The 25,450-nt window shown below is 39.2% G+C and overlaps 2 protein-coding genes across 4 annotated transcripts in view; both read left to right on the top strand.

Moving 5' to 3' along the window:
- The first annotated feature begins 291 nt into the window (after window positions 1-291).
- LOC122672064 (probable receptor-like protein kinase At5g61350) lies at window positions 292-2,978 on the top strand. The gene has a single exon (XM_043869569.1). The coding sequence runs from the start codon at window positions 292-294 to the stop codon at window positions 2,959-2,961; it is 2,670 nt and encodes an 889-aa protein (XP_043725504.1). The 3' UTR covers window positions 2,962-2,978.
- Window positions 2,979-12,662: 9,684 nt separating this feature from the next.
- LOC122671239 (CSC1-like protein HYP1) overlaps window positions 12,663-25,450 on the top strand; it is a 75,553-nt gene continuing 62,765 nt past the window's right edge. For all 3 annotated transcript variants that reach the window (XM_043868362.1, XM_043868363.1, XM_043868361.1), the window contains exons 1-4: window positions 12,663-13,068; window positions 14,763-14,915; window positions 23,977-24,040; window positions 24,294-24,503. In XM_043868362.1, the coding sequence (XP_043724297.1) occupies window positions 12,788-13,068; window positions 14,763-14,915; window positions 23,977-24,040; window positions 24,294-24,503 (708 nt within the window). In that variant the 5' untranslated portion in view covers window positions 12,663-12,787. The remainder of the gene's footprint in view (window positions 13,069-14,762; window positions 14,916-23,976; window positions 24,041-24,293; window positions 24,504-25,450) is intronic.

Raw genomic sequence — 25,450 nt, 5'->3', positions numbered from 1 at the left:
CTGATGATATCTATCAGAAACTGTGATACACATCAACTCTTCTTTCGCGCTGGTACGCACAAATTTGAAAATTCCCCCGAAACACACGTAAACGTTAAACCACCTTCAGGCTTCCCCTTCATGTTCTCATTCCTCATTCCTCTCCCTAATTAGTTTCTCCGCCGGAGTTACTTGCAGAAATCCCTCTCTCTCTCTCCTTCCTCCACCTCCCTCCCTTCCTATGGCCTTCTCTCGTACCCTCTATCATCCCCAATCCATTTAAACAAAAATAACACTAAACTTACAATGTTCATGGGAGGAGAGAAATGTAGTCACCCAATCTCCTCCCTTCTCTTCCTCTGTTCCTTCTTCTTCTTTCTCCTTTACATCGTTCCTTACCCAACAATTGCCAAAAAGGATTCTTCATCATCTCCTCCTCAACATGTGGTAAAATATTCTCCCCTAGACAATTACCTACTCGACTGCGGCGCCGCCGATGCTACCACCTTAAACGACGGCCGATCATTCCGTTCCGACAGTCAATCAGCTTCTCTCCTCTCAACCTCCGAAGATTTACAAGCATCCATTCCATCTCTTTCCAATTCCAACGCCGCTAATTCCTCCTTTCTCCTCTCTTCTTCTTTACCTCTCTATCAAACAGCCAGAATCTTCGCTGAAGATTCCACTTATAGTTTCTTCATTTCTCGTCCAGGTCTACATTGGATTCGTCTCTATTTCTTCCCTCTTCCTGATTCCACATACAATCTCACCAGTGCCACCTTCTCCGTCACCACCGATTCCATAGTCCTCCTCCATGACTTCTCCGTTCCAGACAACAAATCCCTAGTCTTCAAAGAGTATCTCATCAACATCACCTCCGATAGAATCTCCCTCAAATTCATGCCTCAATCCCAATCCATCGCCTTCATTAATGCTATCGAAGTCGTATCGGCACCCGATACGTTAATCTCCGATACCGCCACCACCGTCTCCCCTGTCGGAAGCTTCAACGGTTTATCCAATTACGCGTTAGAAGTTTCCTACCGTTTGAACGTCGGTGGACTTCCTTTAACGCCGTATAACGATACGTTAGGGCGGACGTGGCAGACGGATTTGCAATTCATGAAGAACCCCTTAACTGCCCAGAACGCATCGGTTTCTCCGGCCGCCGTTAAGTTCCCTTCCAGCGGAGCTAGTGCTTTAATTGCCCCGAATTCGGTTTATTCTACGGCGGATCAGATGGCGAATGCTAATGTCACGAACCCGAATTTTAATCTCACATGGGTGGTGAAGGTTGACCCTTCCTTCTCCTACTTGATCCGACTCCATTTCTGTGATATTGTGAGTACAACCCTCAATGATCTCTACTTTAATGTTTACATTAATGGGATGATGGGTGTATCGAGTCTCGATCTCTCCTCCTTCACCGGTGCCCTCGCCACCGCTTATTACCAGGATTTCGTACTCAACGCCTCCGCCGTTGACAATGGGGCCATTAGGGTACAAGTGGGCCCGGCTTCTAATGTTCAATCAAGTACACCCAATGCAATCCTGAACGGTCTCGAGGTCATGAAGATGAGCAACGAAGCTGGTAGCTTAGATGGCTTGTTCGCCGTTGATGGGTCAAATGCGGGGTCCACTTTTAGCCGTTATAAGCTCAAGATAGTCGCTGCAGTTGGGCTCGCCATGGGTGTCACCGCTATGCTGTTACTTGCCATGATGTTTGTGAGATGGCAGAGAAGACCTAACAATTGGCAGAAATGCAACAGCTTTTCCTCGTGGCTACTCCCTCTTCACGCTAGCCATTCAAGCTTCATGTCAAGCAAAAGCGGATCCCGGACCGGCGGGTTCAAGTCAAAGAGTAAAAGCGGGTATTCGGGTTTCTATTCTTCCACTCTCGGGTTGGGTAGATTCTTTAGCTTCGCGGAATTACAAGAAGCCACGCGTAACTTTGATGATAATGCCGTGATTGGTGTTGGTGGTTTTGGAAAGGTTTATATTGGGGAGATCGATGGTGGAACCAAACTTGCCATTAAACGTGGGAACCCAAGCTCAGAGCAAGGCATCAATGAGTTCCAAACTGAGATTCAAATGCTTTCCAAGCTTCGTCACCGTCACCTAGTCTCTCTTATTGGGTATTGCGATGAAGGTTCAGAGATGATACTTGTGTACGAATACATGGCAAATGGACCACTCAGAGACCATTTGTACGGCTCTACCCTCTCTCCATTGTCATGGAAACAACGGCTAGAGATTTGCATCGGTGCGGCACGTGGGCTTCATTATCTCCACACGGGAGCCGCACAGGGAATCATCCATAGAGACGTGAAGACAACTAATATTCTCCTGGACGACAATTTCGTTGCTAAGGTTTCTGACTTTGGTCTTTCCAAGACTGGACCGTCCATGAACCAAACCCACGTCAGCACCGCCGTGAAGGGCAGTTTCGGGTATCTTGACCCGGAGTACTTCAGGCGGCAACAGCTGACGGAGAAGTCAGATGTGTACTCATTTGGGGTTGTTCTGTTTGAGGTGTTGTGTGCGAGGCCAGCTATCAATCCGTCATTGCCAAGGGAACAAGTGAACTTGGCAGAATGGGCAATGCAATGGCACAGGAAGGGATTGTTGGAGAAGATAATTGATTCTCATCTCCAAGGGACTATATGTGTTGAGTCATTGAAGAAGTATGTGGAAGCTGCAGAGAAGTGTTTGGCTGATTATGGTGTGGATAGACCATCTATGGGAGATGTGCTTTGGAATTTGGAATATGCTTTGCAATTACAAGAAGCAGCAACACACCTTGAACCACCGGAGGAAAAAAGTCATGCTAATCTAATTGCTTTGCAGCCACAGGGGAATAATGAGGGCCACGACAATAACAATGTCGCTGTTACAGTGCCGGCTTCTGTTGCCATTGATGATGATTCAGGAGTGGTTCATTCTCCTTTGTTTTCTCAGATTGAAGGGTTTCAAGGAAGGTAAAGATTTGAGTTGAGTTGAGTTGAGTGGAATTGAGTCGAAATCTGGTGTTTGGGTCGTTTAAATAAGGAGAAAGAGAATCAGAAACAGAAACCCTTTTCTCTTCTTTATCAGAGATAGTTCTGCTTTTTCTTCTTTTTACACAAAGGGACTTAAACTTTGATGGGATGGAGGGAAGGAAGGAAGGAAGGAATGAAGGAAATCCTCTCTCCTCTACTGAGGAGGAGTATAGAGATAGATGATTGTGAATGAAATTGATGTCAATTGATCCACTCCGGACTGTTTGTTTTAAATTTCATTGCATGTATAGGTTTGTGTGAGTAGAAGATTGCCCATTAATCCGTAGTCCAATTTCTTCTATTTTTGAACCTCATTTTTTTGGTATTTTGGTTTTTGAAGGTTTGTTTTGTGACTAATTAAGGCTTTCTTTTGTTAACTGATAGAGAGATACTGACTCATGTAACCTCCTATTAGTTTTCCCTACCAACTACCATGCAAGGCTTTAGGATTCCCCCGTATCTCTTTGGATCGGATAGATTTACCCTTAGTTTTCATTTCAAAAATAATATTTTTATACAATACGAATTATGGATCGCTATTGATCACGATATGGATAGAGCGATTCCATTGATCCGATCAATGTATCAGTGGCATAATCAATTAATCATGATAATAATAACTGCTAAAATAATTGAAAAAAATTCTTATTGTTAGTTGTAACCTTTCCTCATTGCGTTTTTATGGTAACACTATTTTTTTCTTTCAACAAGGATAAATCCTATTATTTTACGAAAAAATTGCATTAAATACTATATTAAATAACTTTCAATCTTTTAAAACCCTCTTTTGCCCTGCATTAAACCTTTAGAAATAAGACAATGGGCATTAAAAGAAGGTAACTACTTAGTTCACCACTTTGGTGTCAACAAGTTGTAACTTAACTAAAAAGAGGGTGGTAATGGTTATGGGTTCTCTCAATATTATTAAGACGCACATCAATGAATGGAAGATAGGAAAAACTCACCAGACATTCCCAAAGTTAGAGAACTTAATTTGATGGAAGGTATATGTTTGATCTTATCACACTCTTCTCCCTCATCCCTTTCAACCCTAGCATTGAACTCTTGGGCCATTGAATGTAATACAAGCTCTTGCACTGTGATGAGGCTTTCAAGGCTTAAGAACCTAAGGGTGAGCAATGCTCTTGGCTGCACCTCCCAATCCTCTACATCTCCAAGTGAAATAAGTATCAACGTGTCAAGTTTAGCAAATCCTTGACATGGGAAAATCCTTTGCTTTCCTTTGAATCTGGAGGTGTCATATGCCAACGAAAGGATCTCCAGGGTAGACAATGCCTCTATTGTGTATATTGGTATGAGAAAAGAAGACCAAGAAAGAAAGGTCTGGGTCTCAATTTGACATAAAGTCGCAACTTAGATTAGAGTTTAGGACCCACAAATAAAGCTATTATTCCATTCGAACTGATTCGACCATGAGATTGGGTTCTTGTCAAGTTGTGCATTAGAGAAGGTGTTAGGTGCCCTAATCCACTCAATTAATTCAGACATACTTCCATTTGCTTGATGGTTTAATATTTCAAACCATATATATGCTCCATGATATACTCTACAAAAATAAAGATTATATACAAAAGGAAGTAAAAGAGGAGATAGGAGACTCACTTCTATCTAGTTGTGCTACAATGGAAGAGTTAGTGTAGGTAAAAATAATAAATAAAATAAATTTAAAGAGCGATCCTAAGGCTAAGGTATTATTTTCAGTAAAACTGAAACTTAAAGAATCCAAAAACCTTCAATCCTAATCATGTACAATTACAACTATGCCATTATGGCACATGAAAAGAAATATATAAATAAACAACGATGAATATGAATAAAACAAGAGCATATTATGAACTGGCATTAAAGAACATTCTGTATGAAAAATCACAATATTAAATTATAGCAAAACCCTAATTGGCAAAGCATGCAAAATTACTTGAATGCCCTTCTAATGCATGAAACCTTAAAAACTATCTAAAGATTCCCTAAATTATAAAGATTCAAAATAAATCATGGATCACTCAAAATTATCATAATAAAATTTATTTATCTCAGAATACTCAAAAAATTTATGAGAAACGTCCAATGAATGAAAATTCCCAAACTACCCCTATATGGCAAATAGCCCTTAAATGCAGCAAAACATGCATGAAAAATGTATTTGAATGAAACTTCAACCTAAAATTTTTAGATAAAAATAAAAAGGTAAAATGACCTAAATACCCCTACATGTAATATCTATCCTAATATGCAAAATAAAATAAGAAACATGATGGAAAATGATTTATTACAAATTATTAAAATTAAAAAAATATAAAATTCATATAAAATAAGAATATAAATATTTAGAAATTCGATCATCAAATATCTGATTTTCCTATAATGCAAACTTGCATGCAACAGTGAAAATAAATACGAATCCAGTACATTAATATATGGTCAAGGAGACATCAACTGTTGGTAGGCCAAAACTCGCAATGCGTAATCGCATTGATAAGGATCCCTCAGGTCAAGGGACCAATCGTTACAACTACAAACAAGAATTTCGTTCCAATTCGACTAATTGTAATACACATGAAATTCTTGTATGATCTGGTCAATGTGCACACCGTATGTACACTCATACTTGTGCCTCGAAATCTCTATTCCTAGGTACACATAGTGCGATGACCATATGCATGGGCTGTCCAATCCTGTCCCTAGTTGTGAACAGTTTTAGTTCAAAACATAAGGACTACCGAAGCTCGTTATTAATTCATGCAAACTAATTTATATATATTCTATATAAATATGGATTTGATGGACACATTTCAAACATTTGTCAAGTCCATCCAAAACACTGTTTCAAAACTTGGATTGGAATCGACTGAATCACTTGAGTCGATTCGAAATCATAATCGATTGGAGACGAATCCAATTAAACCCAATTCTACACATCCTGGGTAAATGGATTTCTGGGAGTAAACTCTGTTGGTTTTTGTAAGAAACTACAAGAATTAGACTACCACATGTTGTTTGGGTGTGAATTCTCAAGGAGAATCTGGGCTACTAGTGTTTTAGGTGTTAGGACAAAACGATGGTATGGTGATTCTTTATTTAGCCTATTGCTCTATCTTGAATAGCTTTGAATATTTTAGCGAGAGTATGTGGTTCTTCAACATGTTTTTATTACTCTATATTTCCTATGGGAACATTAATACATCAGTTCTCTAGTAGGCCGGATGGGCCTCTCTTGGTTTTACCCATAAACAATTGTTTTTTTTTTAATTAAATTATGGTGGTGCAAGAGACAAGGTGGATGCACAAGTTAGGGGCCTGCTCCAAAGGCTCAAGGGAGCAAGAAGATTGGGGTGCAAGTTAGTGGAAGTAAGGGTGGACTCGCTGGAATTATGCAATATTTACTCTCTCCATTGGCAAGATGGAAGTGGCCATGGAGTTATCTTAATGTTTTATTAAATATTAGCCGACTATTTGAACAATTTGAAATAATAACTTGAAAGGTACTCTTGGATGACTGTAAATATTTTGTTAGTACATGATACACATAAACCGGTCTGCTTATGAGTAGTCAACATGTGGCCAAATCAGAGCGGTTGGGGTACAGCTGCTGTCATGATCCCTGGTACCTTGAACTCCCCAGGGTCAAAAAGGGGAGGACTTTTTACTGTTACCACAATCATGAATCATTCACATTTACTCACCTCAACTGCTCGCTCAGTTCCCAGCTCATACTACTGTTGCTCAACGTTTTGACTTAAGCATTGGAGAGTTCTCCTTGGAGTCTTCTCCGACCTTCTCTGATGCACAATTCCTTGGTCTTTGGTGTGCCAGTCCCCCCCCCCCGCGGCGTGATAGTTCAAATTCTAGTAGCAAAAAATAAGTTTGCTTTGAAAGCTAGGCTATTAGGATTACAACAATGGAGGATGTGCTGATATTCTTATATTTTCTTTCATAAAAAATAAAAAAATTAAATTTGACAGAGTCAAGATAATTTCAACCGATTTTCTATTGTTATCAAATCATAATCGATGGAGACCCATATTATACTCAGTTCGGAGTTTTAGAACCCTAGATTCCGAAATAGGAAACCTGAACCTTGAGATGGGAGCGAGGGAGGATCTTTTTGTTATGTAGCCCTGGCACAACCATATTAGGGATTAGCAAGGTGGTATCCCTTATTATGTCTTATGTGATGACGATGAACTATTCAATTTTTGTTAATGGTGCAGAGCAATGTTCAGTGAAGCCGTCAAGGAGTTAGAGGCAAGGGGATCCCCTATCCCTGCTCTCTTCATTATATGACCTCTAGTCTTCAACAACCTAGTTAGCCAAGCGAAAGCTGGAGGTTTGATTCGTGGTATCAGAATTTGGAACCGATCTCAACGTCTCACACATCATCTCTTTGCGGACGATTGTTTACTATTCTTAGAGGTTAAGGAGATTTACAACTTAAAGAAGTGTGTGGATATTTACTACAAGGCTAATGGGCCCGAACACCACCTCTTGGTTTTGGAGGATCTTAAAATGTCCTATGGAGACGGGCTATCTAAGTACCTTGGTCTTCATACGGACATGGGAATCAAGAAGTCTAACCCCTTTCATGAAATCAACAATAAAATGAGTAGAAGGATGCATGACTGGGCTAAAAAATTCCTCTTCCATACTGGTTGAGAATTGCTTTGAAATCAGGTGTCCTTCCAAGTGTTAACTTTGCTGCATCACACTTCAAATTGCCTATGTATATTCACAAGATAACAAGTAAGGAGGCAACAAATTTTTATTGTCTTTCATGGTGCAAATTGTGCCACTCAAAGGACCGTGGAGGACTTGGATTTCGGGATCCAATTTTGCATAATAAGGCATTACTCTGTAAAGTGGCTTGGAGACTTTGGTTTGATCCAAATTCTTCCTGGGATATGTTTATGAAGTCGATCTACATTTCTAAATGCTACTTCCTTGATGCTAAATTGGGTTCCAACCCATCATGGGTTTGGCAAAGTAAAATAGGGGGCAGAAATGTGTATTGAAAGGAGCTATTGTGGAAGATCGACAAAATCAAATCCAAATTTGGAAGCATAAGTGAGTGCCAATCCTTCATGAGTTTCTAATCTTAGATCCTAAACCAGCGGATACCGAGGTTCAATGGGTAGCTGAATTATTCATCCTAGACACAAGGCAATGGAATGTGGATTTGTTGAACTCCTTGTTCAACCCTCCCGTTGCCATCAGCCATTCTAAAAGTCCAAATTCCTCTATTCCCATATGAAGATCACTTGGTTTGGGGTATGGAAAGGAATGGTAATTTTACAGTGAAGTTAGCCTACCATATACTTAGCAATGTCCGAGTTGAATAAGAACTGTCCCTCTCATCTTCATCTGTTGTTAGTCGATGGGCCTCTACCCCCTTTTTGGTGAGGCAGACTATATGGAGATGTCCCACGTCACCTAAAATCAGATCCTTCCTCTGGAGAGCCTGTGCAAATGGTTTGGCTACGGCGAAAGGCCTCACCCATCGCCAAATTCCAATCGACCAACGCGTACTACCCTTGTTGTGGTGCAACCTTAGAATTGTGAAGAAGAACTCGACTGAAACCTATCGAAACCACCGAGTTAACTCGATTTTGCAGGTTTCCGAGACGAGTTGAAGGGTGATTTAAAAAAATCCAGGGTTTTGACCAAAACTCGATGGTTTCGACATGTTTCGACCTAAATACCTATATAGGTGTTACTTATCCCCATCGAAACTTGAGGAAACCTGGCTGGAAACTAGGACAAACACTTATATATGCTAGAAATCAGCTGGCTAGACACTTATTTATGCCTAATATCATTCAAGTAAATATTTTTATATTGGTAAATATTTTTCATTTATTTAAGATATTATTCATAAATAAGCAAAAATTGGATTTACGGCGGTAGGTGAAATTTTCAACTTTCTAATGCTGGGGTTTTTCTCGATTATAAAAGCTTCATAAATCTTAATATGATAAAACATTGTTAAAAACCAAAAGTGCGGTAAAATATTTATTTGTTTTGATGTCTAAAAAAATATTTTCATCCAGAGCAATTTTAAACTGCATTCGCGCACTCCAAATTAAGGTTGACTAAAACATAACACCTTCATTATAAATCAGATTTAAGCAATCTTGGATGTGTTTGAAAGCTTTGTCTCAAACAAAGAAATCCCAGATTGCTTAAATTTGATTTATATTGAAGGAGTTATGTTCCAATCAAACCTTACCCGATACCATGTCCAAGACCAATATACAGTATCAAACTTGGATCAAAACCACAAGTATTGTTTTCAGTGTTCTCTATGTGAAACTAATGCATGGATTGAGTTTAAAATGTAAAAAATAAACAGCAAAACAAGAATCAAGGCAAAAAAAAAAAAAAAAAAAAAAACTTCTAAGTCTCGAAACCAATGTTCGAGTTAGCTTGGAGAAAATCCCAAGTTTTGACTGAGACTTGGTCGAAACCAAGACGAACTGAGTTTCTGGCTGAGCGAAACCTAATCGAAACCTCACTTCAAATTACACAATTGGTCCATATGGAATTCATTATTCCTTCTCGCCCTCCAAAGAAGCGAGAAGCCAATCATTCTTACCCCAATTGAACCACATACACGTGAATAGAATCCCCTTTCCAAAAAAAAAAAGAGGGTGATGAAATCATCGAATCTCACTTCCCTCCAAACTAGTGCTTATGGGTTTACAGACTACAGTTGGTCAGTTTTTTTTTTTTAATTTAAAAAAAAAGGTAATTACGGCTAGTGATTTCGACCAAAACTCGATGGTTTCGACATGTTTCAATCATATTTTGGTACTTTCGACCTAAATACCTATATAGGTCTTACTTATCCCGATCGAAACTTGAGGAAACCTGGCTGGAAATTACTGGGACAGACACTTATATATGCCAAAAATCAGGATAGACACTTATTATGCCTAATATCATTCAAGTAAATGTTTTTATATTGGTAAATATTTTTTTAAGATATTATTCATAAATAAGCAAAAATTAGATTTACGGTGGTAGGTGAAATTTTCAACTTTCTAATGTTGGGGTTTTTCTCGATTATAAAAACTTCATAAATCTTAATATGATAAAACATTGTTAAAAACTAAAAGTGCGGTAAAATATTTATTTGTTTTGATGTCTAAAAAAATATTTTCATTAGGAGCGATTTTAAACAGCATTCGCGCATTCCAAATTAAGTTTGACCAAAACATAACACCTTCATTATAAATCAGATTTAAGCAATCTTGGATGTGTTTGAAAGCTTTGAATCTTGGATGTGTTTAGAAGCTTTCAAACACATCCAAGATTGCTTAAATTTGATTTATAATGAAGGAGTTATGTTCCAATCAAACCTTACCCGATACCATGTCCAAGACCAATATATAGTATCAAATTTGGATCAAAACCACAAGTATTGTTTTCAATGTTTTCTATGTGAAACTAATGCATGGATTGAGTTTAAAATGTAAAAAATAAGCAGCACAACAAGAATCAAGACAAAAAAAAAAAAAAAAAAAAAAAAGAAAAAAAAAAAGAAAAAAGAGACTTGGTCCAAATCAAGACGAACTCGATTTCTGGCTAATCGAAACCTAAACGAAACCCAAGCTTTAGAACCTCACTTCAAATTACACAATTGACCCTTATGGAATTCATTATTCCTTCTCGCCCTCCAAAGAAGCGAGAAACCGATCATTCTGACCCCAATTGAACTACATCCAAACAGGGTGTTGAAATCGTCGAATCTCACTTCCCTCCAAAGTAGTGGCTATGGGTTTACAGACTACAGTTGGTCAGTTTTTTATGTTTTAAAAAAAATAAAGGGAATTACGGTTAGGGATGTCAACGTTGGTCAACATGTTTTCATTATTATTGTTATTTTGAGTGCTTATGATCTGATGCACTTCTGTGCAGGTATTGTTATTTTGATGTCTGTATTCGGTAACAACAAAGCGCGGTTCAGAGTGTAAGACAAATGTCGACGTGGTGAGTCAAGGAGTGGAGGACCCACTTACCCTTAAATCCACGTGTACACTCAGACTTCGCTGTTGGAAGAACCATCCACAGCGCTGAAAGGACTACCAGAGGACCAGACTACAGAGCTTTTTCTTGCACAAGATCTCAGCCAGGGCCCAGGAGAGACGATAGCCGCCTCTCTGCATCACCCACCGACAGTCCGACACCTCTTCGAACGAAGTGATGTCGCCCGCCATCAGAGCAAGTAGTATAGTCTTTTTTTTTTGGGGGTAAGATTTGGCTTTTTCTTTCAGGGTGTAGAGACTGTTAGGTTGTATACATACGTGTCTGGATGGAATCCAGATTCCAATCTCTATCTACCACATTCGCTAAATCCGAAATGATGGTACTGAAAACCAAAACTCTCCCTCCTTATCCACCAAATTCACAAAACCCTCCTTAACAGGGTTGTTCATGAGGCATGGTTATCTCTTCTGGAAAGCGACTCCATTTAAAAAGTTTCTCTCTCCAAAGGCGGAAATATTATTACCTTTTCATGTCTTTACTCTTCAGTTCGAAGCAAACATTCTAATAACTCTGTTGTTGTAACATCTACATTTGTTGTTTTCTCTCTCTCTTCCTACAAATCCTTCAATCAATGAATCAATCGAGGTTCGATCTTTTTCTCATTCTCCTTCTTACTCGCTTTGAATGCGGAATGTTGTTGTTTGGATCTGTTATACCTAATCTTGTTACAGAGTATGCTTCATTTCTTCTTCTCAGAAATTATTTACCAGTTTTAGTTTGTACTTCTTAGTTGATTGATCTGATCTAGCCTTTTTATAGTATAAACTCACTTACGCATTACTGCAAACATCTAGAGTATTCTCTTTATACTTCGCGGAGTGACTAGGGACTGGCAAGTTCCTCTGCTGGTCATTTGGACTCCAATAAAGTGACAATTTCACCAAAATATGTTTCCTCTGGGGAAAATCATGATTATTTAGAATATAGTGGGCTACTGGATCATCACCAGATGTTTTGTTTTCATTGGATTGACAACGTTCAAAGCCACATTATTGCATTTGCATGCCATATGAGCTCTTGCTCTTTTTTTTTTCAAAAAAAAAAAGAAAAAGAGTCTGTACTTTGCTTCAACACTAGATCTTATCACCACATTCTGTTGCTTTTCACTGTTGCTCACCTAGTTTCAACCTACAAAGAAATATCCAGAAGTTCATCTCCTTCCTGTATTTCACAAATTTGCACAATCCCACAATCAACATCAGAAAAATAACTTTTGGTTCTTGATTGGGACATTAGACCTTTAGTTGAGGCACTCTTTAGGCATTCTCAGCATTCTTCTAACATGCTGTTTCTCAAGATGTGTGTACTCTGTGATTTATGTTTTATAAAAGCTGATAGCTTGTTATATATATATTTTTAGAGAGAGAGAGTAAATACTGATATGGAACCACAGGCCTCTTACTCTAATTCTATATTGTTTTGAGTTTTTTTTAATGCAAAGAGTTGCGAATGTATTACTTATTTTTCCGAAGTTGGGAATTATTATCTGTAACCTACTTAGCCACTTCACATTTAACACTCAACATGTTTTCATTATTATTGTTATTTTGAGAGCTTATAATCTTATGCACTTCTGTGCAGGTATCTAGTCTATCGGAATTGAATTAGAACCCTGTAGTATTCTTGTTTTGCAGTTGAGCTAATACCTGCCAAGGAGTTTGTAGGGTTATTTCCATTAAACATTTTGAGTTTGCTTTGTAAAAATAATGCTTGTTTCCGCTCTTTTAACTTCTGTGGGAATCAATCTTGGCACTTGTATTTTATTTTTCACATTATATTCTATATTGAGGAAGCAGCCAGGAAACATCTATGTTTATGCACCTCGCTTGATAGCTGAAGGAAAATCTCAGCTTAGTGATGATTTCAACTTAGAGAGGTTGTTGCCTTCTGCTGGTTGGGTGCAAAGGGCATGGCAGCCTTCCGAAGAGGACCTCTTGTCCGCAGCAGGATTGGATGGAGTGGTTCTGATGCGTATCTTCATCTTCAGGTAACTTAGATCCTTCCAGAGAAAGTAGGTCTGGAAACTGGAATATGATTTCTGTCGGCAAGAAATCATAGATTACAATGTGACTGAAATTTCCTGTCTTGGATTTACCAAGTTTTGAAAACACTGTCACTCGCATGCACATTTTGGTGAGATGGTGCTTGAATATCTTTTGGTGATATTTTATTCAAGCAATTGAAAATATAAATGCACATTAAGTTTCCATGTACTGAACAAATTTTAAGTAAGAAAAGAAATGGAAATAGTAGGTAAAATTCAAATTTAACAATCATTAGGGAGATTTGTTTGTCACACAAAAAAAAAAGAAAAAAAAAGAAAAAAGAAAAAAGAAAGAAGGCAGGCAGGCACTAATTACAATAAGGAAATAAATGAGATTTGTTTTGTGAGATGTAGGTCTAAGGTTTATACGAAATAGAGGACAAGAAGATGAGGAATGAGGAAGGAGGAATGAAGGAAAAAAGAATGGAGTCTCTCATCCTAGCTTTTAACAAGGACGCTAATTTGTGAAAAGTGTTGTTCCCTAGGTGTAATTTTTTAAAATGTGAGGGACCTGCTGTTTAATATAATCTTATGATTATAACACCTACTGTTATTCTCATGTTATAATTATTCACAGTTATGACTTATTGCTGATGGCAAATATTAACTCTGGCACTCTGCTAGTCTTCTACACTATTCAATTAGTGCAAATGTAACAGCTTCTAGCAATGCACGGACTCCAGTACCCACGTCCAACACATACCATGAACAGTTACTAAAACATCAATTTGGCACATAACTAATGGAGATTACACCACTAGGAAACCTAACCAGAAGTTTAAACTTCAGCCCAAAGTAGTATTACCATACTACCCTTCAACAAGTAATCAGTAGCTATTGCTTTCTGCACATACCCCTAGCTGAACCTTGTCTAGAATACAGAACTTCTGATTGATATAAAACATGATTCTTCAACCAAAAGCCCCAAAGACCAAATTAAGTTCGAACACAGAAATTACCTCCTTCCACCTCACAATCACAAGACAAATTCCATTTTAAGAGAGTTTCAATATGGAAAAAAAGGAAGAATTCTGATTTGATTTATTTCTTAATTGTTAGTGTTTAAGTTATCCCTGGTTGGACTGGTGGAAGTTTCAGCTTAAGTCATGAGGGTAGGATAAAGAGATACAACTAATTTGATTTGTACTCAGAAAGTGGAAGTTCGTGTCTCTCAATTTAGATGCACAGGACATAAATGATGTTTGGGTTTAACTGGTCAAGGGGTTGGTCTGAAGAGATGATGAACTTATATAATACAGATCATTATAAACAAATTTTTTTTTTTTTTGGGGGGGGGGTGGGAGGTGAGGAGGGAAATTTCAGTTTTATGCCATGGATGTTTTGTATCTAAATTCATGAAGTCTGGATCTGTGGAAAGATCATCTGATTGGTTTTTCAATATAATTTTCTTTATTTTGCATCTTACTGCTCAAGTAGTGGAGTCTCCTCCTCCTTTCCCAATCTTACCATATTCATGCTAAAATTTTTTATTTTGTTCTACTTATTGTTGCCACAATAGGTGAGGAATTTTTTTGGGTGTACTCAATATATGAAGTGAAGTTTATTAGCATTTTCCATGTCTATAGTTCTTTCTAATCTAGTGTCTGATGACAAATTCCTACTATACTTTTATGCAGTTTGAGAGTATTTTCTTTTGCTGTGATTGTCGGGATCGGCATTCTTCTTCCAGTGAACTATTTGGGTAATCAGCTAAGTATTGATTTTTCTGATCTGCCAAATAAATCTCTGGACATCTTCAGCATTTCAAATGTTGACAATGGGTCAAAAAGGTGACTACTTGCTGAGCCCTTGATCCTAATGTCATTTTTGAAAGGTCTTGTTTCTTAATCCAGAACTGAAATTGCTACAGAAATATTATTTTGTGTCATTGCTATTTATCCCTTTTTTTTTTGTTGCAATTATGATGACTATTACATGCAGTTGAGTCTCTTAAGTCCTAATGCGTCATATTTTGTGATTAGATTGTCTTCAATCTGTCCTTTAACTTTGCCAGTTATAGTTCTATTTACCAGTTAAAAATTTGATTTAAATATCATGGTTTTAAATCTCGGTCGAAACTGCATCTCGGTTTCGACAGGTACAGAGACAAAATCTTAGGTCAATACTGGATATTACTAGGTTTTGACTAGTTTCAACCATATTTCATATATTTTGGTGGTTTCGACCAGTTTCGACCAAAACTGGTTGAACCAGCCACTTAAAATCCTCCATCCCCATCAAAACCTGTCTTATTTTGACAGGTTTCAGCCAAGAGCACCAGGATTCACAAGTTTCAACTCCTAGAGTGAGGATTTTGCCAAGAACTTTGATTTTTGGGCTGAATCACTACATCGATCACCAGTTTTTTTTTTTGCATTTTCATACGCATTCGACACTTCCACAATGTATATTTTTGTCATTGGAGCTTGAAGGTAACCATTTTTTCCCCAAATCTAATTTTTGGAAGCATTAGTATGTAGATATGGTAGTTGTGTATTTAGTGTGTTTCAATTTCCCCAAATCTAATTCCACTTCACGTGGAATTGAGTGGTGAGTGTTGTATGCTTGTTTTTCATTCTAATGTATGTTTTGATTGTTTTAATAGCTTATTTACATTTCCAGTAGCTAAATTTTTTTGTTGGTAAATAAATATATTACCGAACCCCAGGAGGGGGCAGGGAAAGAAAAAAGGGGGGAATATACAAGAGAAGAAAAAAAGGGGGGGGGGAGAGAGCAATCAACCTGACCTACGCAGAGGTGGAAGACTGCAAAAGATGCACATCAAGACCCCAGGAGACAACAATATGCCTGTTCCTTGGGGTATCCAAAAAATGCCTATGACGAATGCAATGGAGGACACATCGAAGGAGATGGATTTCCAAATCAAATCAAAAGATCGGGAGTTGGAAGTCCATCTCCTGAGGTTCCTTTCCATCCAGATATGGTAGAAAGTAGTGCCATAAACAAGCTTCCCAATAGTGTCACAAATAGAGGTCCCAGAGAAAGTCCTGATCATCCAAAGCCATTCTCGGTCAAAGGCAAGGATTCTCCTGCTACTAGGCCAGATCGAGGAAAGGGCTTTTTTCCATATGGGGGAGGTGAATGGGCAAGCAAAGAAGAGGTGGGGGAGGTCTTTAAGGCCATTCCAACAAAAGATGCAAGAAGGGGGGCAGGGATATTGCGGCGGATGAGGAAAGCTTAGGTGGGCAGGCTAAGTCTAAGGGATCTCTAGACAGTGAAGCTATGGCGAGGGATGTGGCCGTTGAACTAGACTAGATTGTGCTATGGGACTATAGGGCTAGGGACTCGGGTGAAATTCCAGGCTGAACTAGAGGTTAATAGGTTATTAGGGGAAGGGAGCTAAACAACCTTATCTGCATGAAGGGAGGGGGAAGGCTGAAGGGGAGGGAGGAATGCCTAGATTTGGGAAAGGATAGCGGGATTGAGAGAAGGGCGGTCCAAGAGCCAAACGAAATAAGGGAGGAGAGAGGGGTGGCTTTTGAAAGACCAGAAGAGTAGATAGATCTGGGGCCAAAGAAGTTAAAGAGGACCACCAAAGGGTGCCAGGGGTCAAGTCAAATAGAAGTGGAGGAACCATCAGCAATGGAGGTAAATATACCTCGGAGGGCTAGGGGATGGAGGGAGAGAATCTTGTGCCAAATCCAAGAGGAATCAAATGGGATAGAGACAGTCCAGAAGGAGTCGGACTTGAGGAGATGGGAGTAGACCCATTTAACCCAGATGGAATCCTGACGAGAAGAGATTTTCCAGATGAGCTTGAGAATGCCGGCAGTGTTAAGAGTCCCGAATGATGAATTGGGGAAAATTGTGACATGTATCTAATGAGACACAACCATGTTTATGATAATAGAGAAGAGAATATTCTAGAATGTTACAGGACAGAATTGCCCCTATTGACAATTCTACCCTTGTACCCATATTATAACACATACATATTCTCAACACTCCTCAAGTTGGTGCATATGTTTTATACACAAGTTACAAAAGGATCGCCTGTGTTTGGATCACTTGATCCAGACCAGTATCATCTGGGTCCTTTTTGGTTAGAGTTGGTAGGCACCCTCAACGTGCAGCATATGACTATATGTAATATAGGAATGATAATTTTATTTAATTTTGTTTATTGCAATAGACATAAATCAATCTAAACTTGTGAAATGTCAACAAAGAGTGCTGTTGCCTGGGACCCAGGAAAGAGCTTGGACGCCTAATCGGCACCTAGGTGATGCTTTGCCAACTATGCTTTGAACTCTCTAGTGGATAGGTTAGGCAAGCAAAGGCTTACTTGGGGTGCTCTTTGATTCAGGGCATTTTTTGCCCAAGACTAGAAACCGTGGGCAATCCAAGACAGCCCCAGCCCAGCCACTTGTGTGGCTAGCCGAGAACCAGTCAGCCTTCTTGTGTGGCCTCTATGCTGGCCAGGTTCACTCCCCTGCGTAGTGGACTGAAGTGGGCCCCACATGGCCCTTGAAATTCTCTAGAATAATAAATTAGATAGTCTTTCTGTAAGCAGCCTTGGAATTAATGCTTAGATGATCTGATCGATCATCCCAGCCTCTTATTTATAATAAAAACAAATTACAGCAAAGATAGGAATCCCCCCCAATCCTATTCCTATTAGGAATTCCCACTATAACTAGGAATCCCAAATAGAAATCGTATAGGGGAGAAAAACAGGGAAAAAATAATTAAAAACTAATCAAACTAAAATAAGAAAGGAAAGCCAACTAGGACTAGGTTACCCCTAGTCGGTAACGTAGCCTTATCTCAACACTCCCCCTCAAGTTGGAGCAAAGATGTCGATCATGCCCAACTTGACTAGATTGGGATGAAACAGCTTCCCAGACAATCCCTTAGTGAAGATATCTGCAAGTTGATCAGTAGACGTCACAAAGGGAATGCAAATCAACCCTTCTTCTAACTTCTCTTTGATGAAATGCCTGTCCACCTCAGCATGCCATCATGCTGTACTGGGTTGTGTGCGATGCTGATTGTAGCCTTGTTGTCACAGTACAACATCATAGGAAGACGAATAGGAACACTAAGATCTTGTAGCAGCCCTTTAAGCCAGAGTAACACACAAATCCCTTGTGCCATAGCTCGAAACTCAGCTTCGGTACTAGAACGAGCAACAACATTTTGCTTCTTACTACGCCACGTGACAAGATTTCCACCTACAAAGGAGCAATACCCAGAAATAGACTTGCGATCTGCAGAACCAGCCCAATCAGCATCAGTGTATGCTTTAATCCGTAGATGACCATGCGTAGACAAAAGAATTCCTTTTTCAGGAGCTGACTTCAAATAGTGCAAGATACGAAGAACAACCTCCATATGTGAAGAGTAGGGATCATGTATAAACTGGCTCACAGTACTTACGGCGACAACAATGTCAGGACGAGTGTGTGAAAGATAAATCAGCTTCCCTACAAGTCTTTGGTACCGGCCTTTATCAACAGGCTCACCCTCTTTCTCCTTGAGTCGAACAGTAGGGTCCATAGGAGTATCCGAAGGATGACAGCCAAACAACCCGGTCTCAACCAATAAATCTAGGACATACTTCCTCTGAGAGAGAAAAATGCCTTTAGAAGATCTGGCTACTTCAATCCCAAGAAAGTATCGTAGTTCCCCTAGATCCTTAATCTCAAATTCTTGTCCAAAGAAGGTCTTCAACCGTCTGATCTCATCACCATCATTGCCAGTAACCACTATATCATCAACGTAGACTATAAGAACAGTGAGTTTTTCACCAACCCTCTTTATAAAGAGTGTGTGATCAGCATTACTCTGCTTATAGCCCACAGAAATCATGGCCTTGTGGAACCGCCCAAACCATGCTTGAGGTGACTGCTTCAGCCCATAAAGTGCACGCTTCAATTTACATACTTTTCCTTAGTTTCTGTCACAAGAGAATCCTGGTGGAATGTCCATATACACCTCCTCATCCAGTGTTCCATTTAGGAATGCATTTTTTACATCTAGCTGCTGCAAATCCCATCCAAGGTTGACTGCACAAGATAATAACACACGAACAGTATTTAACTTGGCAACAGGTGCAAAAGTTTCCTGGTAATCAATGCCGTATGTTTGAGTGGACCCTTTGGCCATGAGTCGTGCCTTATACCTATCCACAGTGCCATCCACCTTCTGTTTCACCACAAACACCCATTTGCATCCGACGGTTTTCTTCCCAGGTGGAAGAACCACAAGCTCCCATGTGTTTTTTTTTTTCAGGGTTTGCATTTCTTCCATCATAGCTGCCTTCCACTTTCCGTTTGATAAAGCTTCCTGCCAATTGTTAGGAATACGAACAGAAGAAAGAGAGGACACAAAGGCACGAAAGGATGGGGAAAGGGAATCATAAGAAACAACATAAGAAATCGGATGCTGAGTGTAAGATCTGACACCTTTGCGAAGAGCAATAGGTAAATCAGGAACATTACCAGGTGGAGAGGTAGGTTCTGGATCTGGGTTCGGCAATTGGATGGGTACTGGAGCAACAGTTGATTGGACCTGCTTATGTTTCCTTGCATAGGTCTTCATATTACTGCCATCAATCCTCCTCTGAAATTCACTAATAGTCCTCCGGACAGGAGTCTGGACCGGGGTAGCTTGCTCCCCCTGAATAGAAATGGTCTCCCCTTGTATAGGAACCTCTCCCCTTGACTCAGGGGGAGTACCAGGGGCAGGCTGAACTGGTTCAGACTCATGGTAAACAGACTGAAGTGGAGGTGGAGAGTCAATAGTCAGCACATCTTCACTAACACTCTCCCCCTGAAGAGGTGGGGATACATAATACGGAACATTTTCATGAAATACAACATCCATGCTGACAAAAGTCCTGCGGGATGGAGGGTAGTAACATTTGTACCCTTTTTGGGTAGTAGAGTATCCCAAAAAAATGCAGCGGAGACTACGTGGGTCAAGTTTACCAGGGGACCTTGTATCCCTGGCATAACAAACGCAGCCAAAAACTTTAGGTGGGACTATAAAGGAAAAAGAGCCAAGTAATAGCTCAATAGGGCCTTGCGAAAGAAGAACCCGACTGGGCAACCTATTGATTAAATAGGCTGCAGTAAGGACAGCATCCCCCCAATAAAGGAAGGGACATTGCGAGCAAACATAAGAGCCCTAGCCACCTTGAAGAGGTGGCGGTTTTTTCTCTCAGCCACACCATTTTGGGCTGGAGTATCGACACAGCTGGTCTGATTGAGGATTCCATGTGCGGTAAGGTATTTTTGGAACTGACCTTCCATATACTCTTTCCCATTGTCACTCCTTAAAATTTGAAGAGTGGCATTAAATTGGGTCTTAATCATTTGATGAAAGTGTTGAAAACATAAAAAAACTTCACTTTTTGTGTGCATAAGGTATACCCAAGTGAACCTAGAATAGCAGTCAATAAAAGTGACATACCACCGATGGCCAGTCAGGGAAGCTTTCCTACTAGGCCCCTACACATTAGTATGAACAATATGGAATAAGGAAGATGATCTTTTATTAGAAATAGGGTAAGTTGAACGTGTCTGTTTAGCCAAGACACAAGGCTCACAAAAAAAGTCTTCCTTATTACAGTCTTTAACTAATGCAGGAAATAAATTGGATAAAGTACCTAAGGGGGGATAGTCTAGAGTGCCATTTATGTAAGTCAGAGGAGAAAGATGCCAAAGGTAAAGTCTGAGTATGTTTAGGATCGCCATCAAGTAGGTACAATCCACCATGCACTTTACCCGATCCAATCGTCTTCCCCGAGTCCAGTTCCTGAAAGACACAGTGAGTGGGAAAAAAAGTCACTTTACAATTCAGGGATTTAGTGATACTGCTAATGGAAAGAAGGTTAGTTGTAAATTTGGGAATATGCAACACAGATGACAGTGTAAGAGAAGGAGAACAACCAATGGATCCTTTCCCTGAGATGGAGGAGAGGGGCCCATCGGCAATTTTAACTTTATCCTTACCAGAAGCAGGAGAATATGTATTTAAAAGACTGGAAGAACCTGTCATGTGATCAGTAGCACCAGAGTCTATCCTCCATGGAGTGGATGCTGCTGATGCACAATGACCAGCAAAGGAAATACCTGTACGGGCAAAGAAGGAACCTGAATTGGCAGCAGACGTAGTAGAGGCAGCAGATGTGTTCAGCATACGACGTAGAGCCTGGAATTCTTCCTGGGAGAACCCGATGTCAGCAGTGGGAGTTGGAGCTATACTTTCAGTGTGATTGGCTTTGTTTTTAGACTTAGCACGACCACGTTTAGCCTCAAAATCAGCTGGCTTCCCATGTAATTTCCAACACTGAGCCTTGGTGTGATATGGTTTGTGACAATGCTCACACTTAACAGGCTCTTTGGTAGTAGTAGTAGAAGTAGCAACATTGTCAGCAGAAGCAACAGGAGTGGAACCAGCAGTCTTGAAGGCTGATCTCTCAACTTTGGGAGTAATCATCATGGCAGCCCTGCGTGTCTCTTCACTGTGAACATAAGAAAAGGTCTCCTCTAGAGTAGGGAAAGGAACCTATCCAAGGACTTGCACCTAAATAGGGTCATAGTCGTCATTGAGGCCAGCCAGGAAATCATAGACACGGAATTGGTCTACATAGGTGTGGTAGGAAGTAATATCAGTAGCAGTAGTAGGCTGAAACCGAACATAGTGATCCAATTGTTGCCATAAACACTTGAGGGTAGCATAGTATTTGGTGACAGACATCTCCTTCTGAGTAGTGTTTTGGAGTGTCTTCCTAATTTCATAAACCTGAGCACCACTACCTGAATGACCATAAGTGCCCTTGACAGCTGTCCATATTTGTGTAGCAGTGTCAAGGAGAAGATACTGACTAGAGAGGTCAGTGGTCATAGAGTTTAGAATAAAGGACATTACCATTGCATCATTGGCAGCCCATTTAGTATGAGCAGCCCCTTCTTCAGTAGGTTGTTTGGTGGTGCCAGTAAGATGGCCAGTGAGTCCCCTTCCAGCCACTGTTAGGGATAAGGATCTGGCCCAAATTAAGTAGTTTGTACCATCAAGCTTTATGGCAGCAGCATAAGGGAGAAAATTAGACCTTGTTTGATCTCCTCCAGAAGTAGCAGTAGTCATCTCTGAGTCACCCGTGATTCAGCCAAGCAGTAGTAAAAATCAGATCTTCAAAAAACCTGATTCGAGTGTGAATTATGGGTTTTGAAATTGCAGAATTTTCAGCCTGCAGAATGGGCTGAAACTGATGTCGAGTTTCCTTCTAATAGCAGGGAAGATATCTGCCAAAAATTAGCTCTTTCTAATAAGCCAATAAAAAGCCCTAAATTTTTGCCAAATTTAGGAATAAAATCTGATTGCAGAAACCCTGATTGCAGGGAAAAGATGCAGAAAAAATGCAGAATTGGATCTAAACCAATGCTGCAGTCTTCAAACAAGGACTGGTGCAGACCAATAATAGCAGGAACCAAACTCCATAAGTGCAGAAATCAAACTCCAGTTGAAAAATAGTTCGATCTCCGAGGATAGAAAACACCTGCCGGCAGAAATAGGTCACACCTCTGTTCTTTGATCTTCAATGAGGTGACATTGAGGGCAGCAACTAAATTTGCATTCTATCACCTCATAGTTGCTGCCCTGATGGAGAGAAAGAGGCCGAGAGTGGTGGAGAGGAAGAAAAAAAGAAAAAAACTGAGAAATAAGAGAGAGGAGAGAACCAGAAATCGAGAATAGCTGTTCCTAGATCAGATTAGGCTCTGATACCATGTAAACAGCCTTGGAATTAATGCTTAGATGATCTGATCGATCATCCCAGCCTCTTATTTATAATAAAAATAAATTACAGCAAAGATAGGAATCCCCCCCAATCCTATTCCTACTAGGAATTCCCACTATAACTAGGAATCCCAAATAGAAATCGTATAGGGGAGAAAAACAGGGAAAAAACAATTAAAAACTAATCAAACTAAAATGAGAAAGGAAAGCCAACTAGGACTGGGTTACCCCTAGTCGGTAACGTAGCCTTATCTCAACACTTTCCCTTTTTCTTGTTTTGTCTTTTCGTATTCCTAGGTATATTAATGTAGCTTTTTAAATTCCTAGGCTAGGAGTTTAAGAGTTAAAGTCTAGGTCTTTAATACTTTATTGCTATTAATTTCTAGGTGAGTTATTAGTCTAGGGAGTCCAATAGTTGTGTGCTAAGAATTAATTTTCTTGGAGTTAGTTTCTAGTTGAGTAATTAGTTTAGAATAGTGTGCTAGTCATTAATGTTTCTACTTAAAGTCCAAGAGTTATTTTCTTCTTTAAATACCATGCAGCCCAATGATGTAAGGCATGAATTGGAGTTATCATTGAAGTAATTCATTTGGAATTTTTCAAGAAGAGCTGTGTTAGCGACCCCCTTGTATGTGGAGTCTTTCTTCCCTTGTCCCTCTCTCACGTTTCTCCCTCCTACCCTCTCATTCTCCCTTATCTTCTTTAACTTTCAACCTACACCTTCTTCTTCTCTTCTTGAATTTGACCCTTCATCTTCCACCTGATCCATCATCTTTCAGCCATCAATAATCAGATTTAAATCAAATGCTCATTGTAGGACAGATCCTGGTATGCTAGTCCTCCCAGACTGCACTACTCTGTACTTTAGGATTCTCCCCTGTTGTGATGTTTTGAGAGAGATTTTTTTTTCTTGTGCTTGATTGCCTTCTGTTCTAATTTACCTGTGGTGTCCCACTCTGCCATTGACTAACTCTCTGCATTCTTCTTTTTCATATAAGAAAATTTCTCTTTACTAATGGTCAGAGATTAATAAATAAAGAAATAAATAATGGTAACATGCTCTCACCATCAACTTTGGTCTGACAGGCTGTGGATTCATTTCAGTGCGGTATATGTTTTCACTGGAGTTGTCTGCTATCTTCTTTATTATGTGAGTAAATTTTTTTGTATTCTTTCTATGGGAGGGCATTGAGTGCTCGACAGTGGGTTTTGACTGACTTCTTTATTCCTACTTGAATGTTTATAGGTTTTCATTATTTCCTGTGAAGATGTTCCGTTGGATCTGTATGTTGTTGGTTGGATCCTGCCATAAGTAACCATTTGGATGTGATGGAAACTGAAAGCATTTACGTAGATGTGATTGAAAAGTTTAGTTGTGTACTGAATAGTTTTTGATTTTGCAGGAATATAAACATATATCTTCAAAGAGAATTACTTATTTTTATGCCTCCAAACCTCAGCCACATCAGTTCACCCTTTTAGTTCGTGGTATCCCTTTATCTGCTGGGAAAAGTTTCAATGACAGTGTTGAGAGCTTTTTTACGGAGTTTCACCCTTCTACCTATCTATCACATATAATGGTTCGCCAAACAAACAAGCTTCAAAATCTTATTGTAAGAATTTCATTGGTAGTCATATTTTATATTTTTTGTTTCACATGAATCATATTTTCTTTTAGTACAGTTGTAATTATTTGCTGTGATATATACATTCTGTCATATTTATTTCCTAATTTCTGTTTTAAAAGTTGCTTATATAGTAAAGTAAGTTGTAGTCTAAAAGATTATAGAACTATTATTTAGCAATTTGGGTTTGGTGGAATTTTATTTCTTGTTATAATGAAAAGAAAGGATTATTTAGGGGAAGCTTTTTGTCAATTGTAAATTATGTGCTAAGTATTCACGAAGTCACTGCTTTACAGATTAAAAGGATTGGCTATGATTGTTTTAATTTTTATTTTGATGTGATTTTTCTGCAAATGAATAGAGAATTTCATATGGACTTAGGAAGAACTAAACTCTCTCTTTCTGTGCATGTATGGCTTGCGGGGCGGGAGTTCATTTTTTCTGTTGGATACCTAGTTTAAATAAGTTTCTGATCTGGGATCTTTTAACTTTAATTCTTGTTATAATTTGGGGTACAAGGGTATTTGTCTTATTTTATATCCCTTAGGGTTATTCTTGTACTTGTATCTATTCTCGAACATTCTTTTAGTTTATTATGTGAGATAACCTAGAGGGGGGGGTGAATTGGTTATCACTAGTGAAATCTTTACCTTTTTAAATTTTCTTTGATTGAAATAGAGTAAATGTAAATAAATGCTCAAAAAGAGGAACACACAGGATTTATAGTGGTTCGGCTAACCCAGCCTACATGTATTCCTCTCAACCTTGAGAGAATTTCACTAGTATCTTCCTTTCAATACAATAGGTGGGAAGAACACCTTTACAATCTTTTTCCCAGGATAAGAGGATCCTCAAATCTTTTTACCAGGATAAGAGAATCCTAAATCTTTTTAGCAGGATAAGAGAATCCTCCTAAATCTTTTAAGGATAAGAGG

The sequence above is a fragment of the Telopea speciosissima genome, chromosome 8 (genome assembly GCF_018873765.1).
Source record: "Telopea speciosissima isolate NSW1024214 ecotype Mountain lineage chromosome 8, Tspe_v1, whole genome shotgun sequence".
Lineage (NCBI taxonomy): Eukaryota > Viridiplantae > Streptophyta > Magnoliopsida > Proteales > Proteaceae > Telopea > Telopea speciosissima.
This window is presented reverse-complemented; position numbering and strand designations above follow the sequence as displayed.

Excerpts from the sequence above, each read along its gene's own strand:
- LOC122672064 (XM_043869569.1), top strand. The coding sequence starts at position 292 with ATGGGAGGAGAGAAATGTAGTCACCCAATCTCCTCCCTTCTCTTCCTC.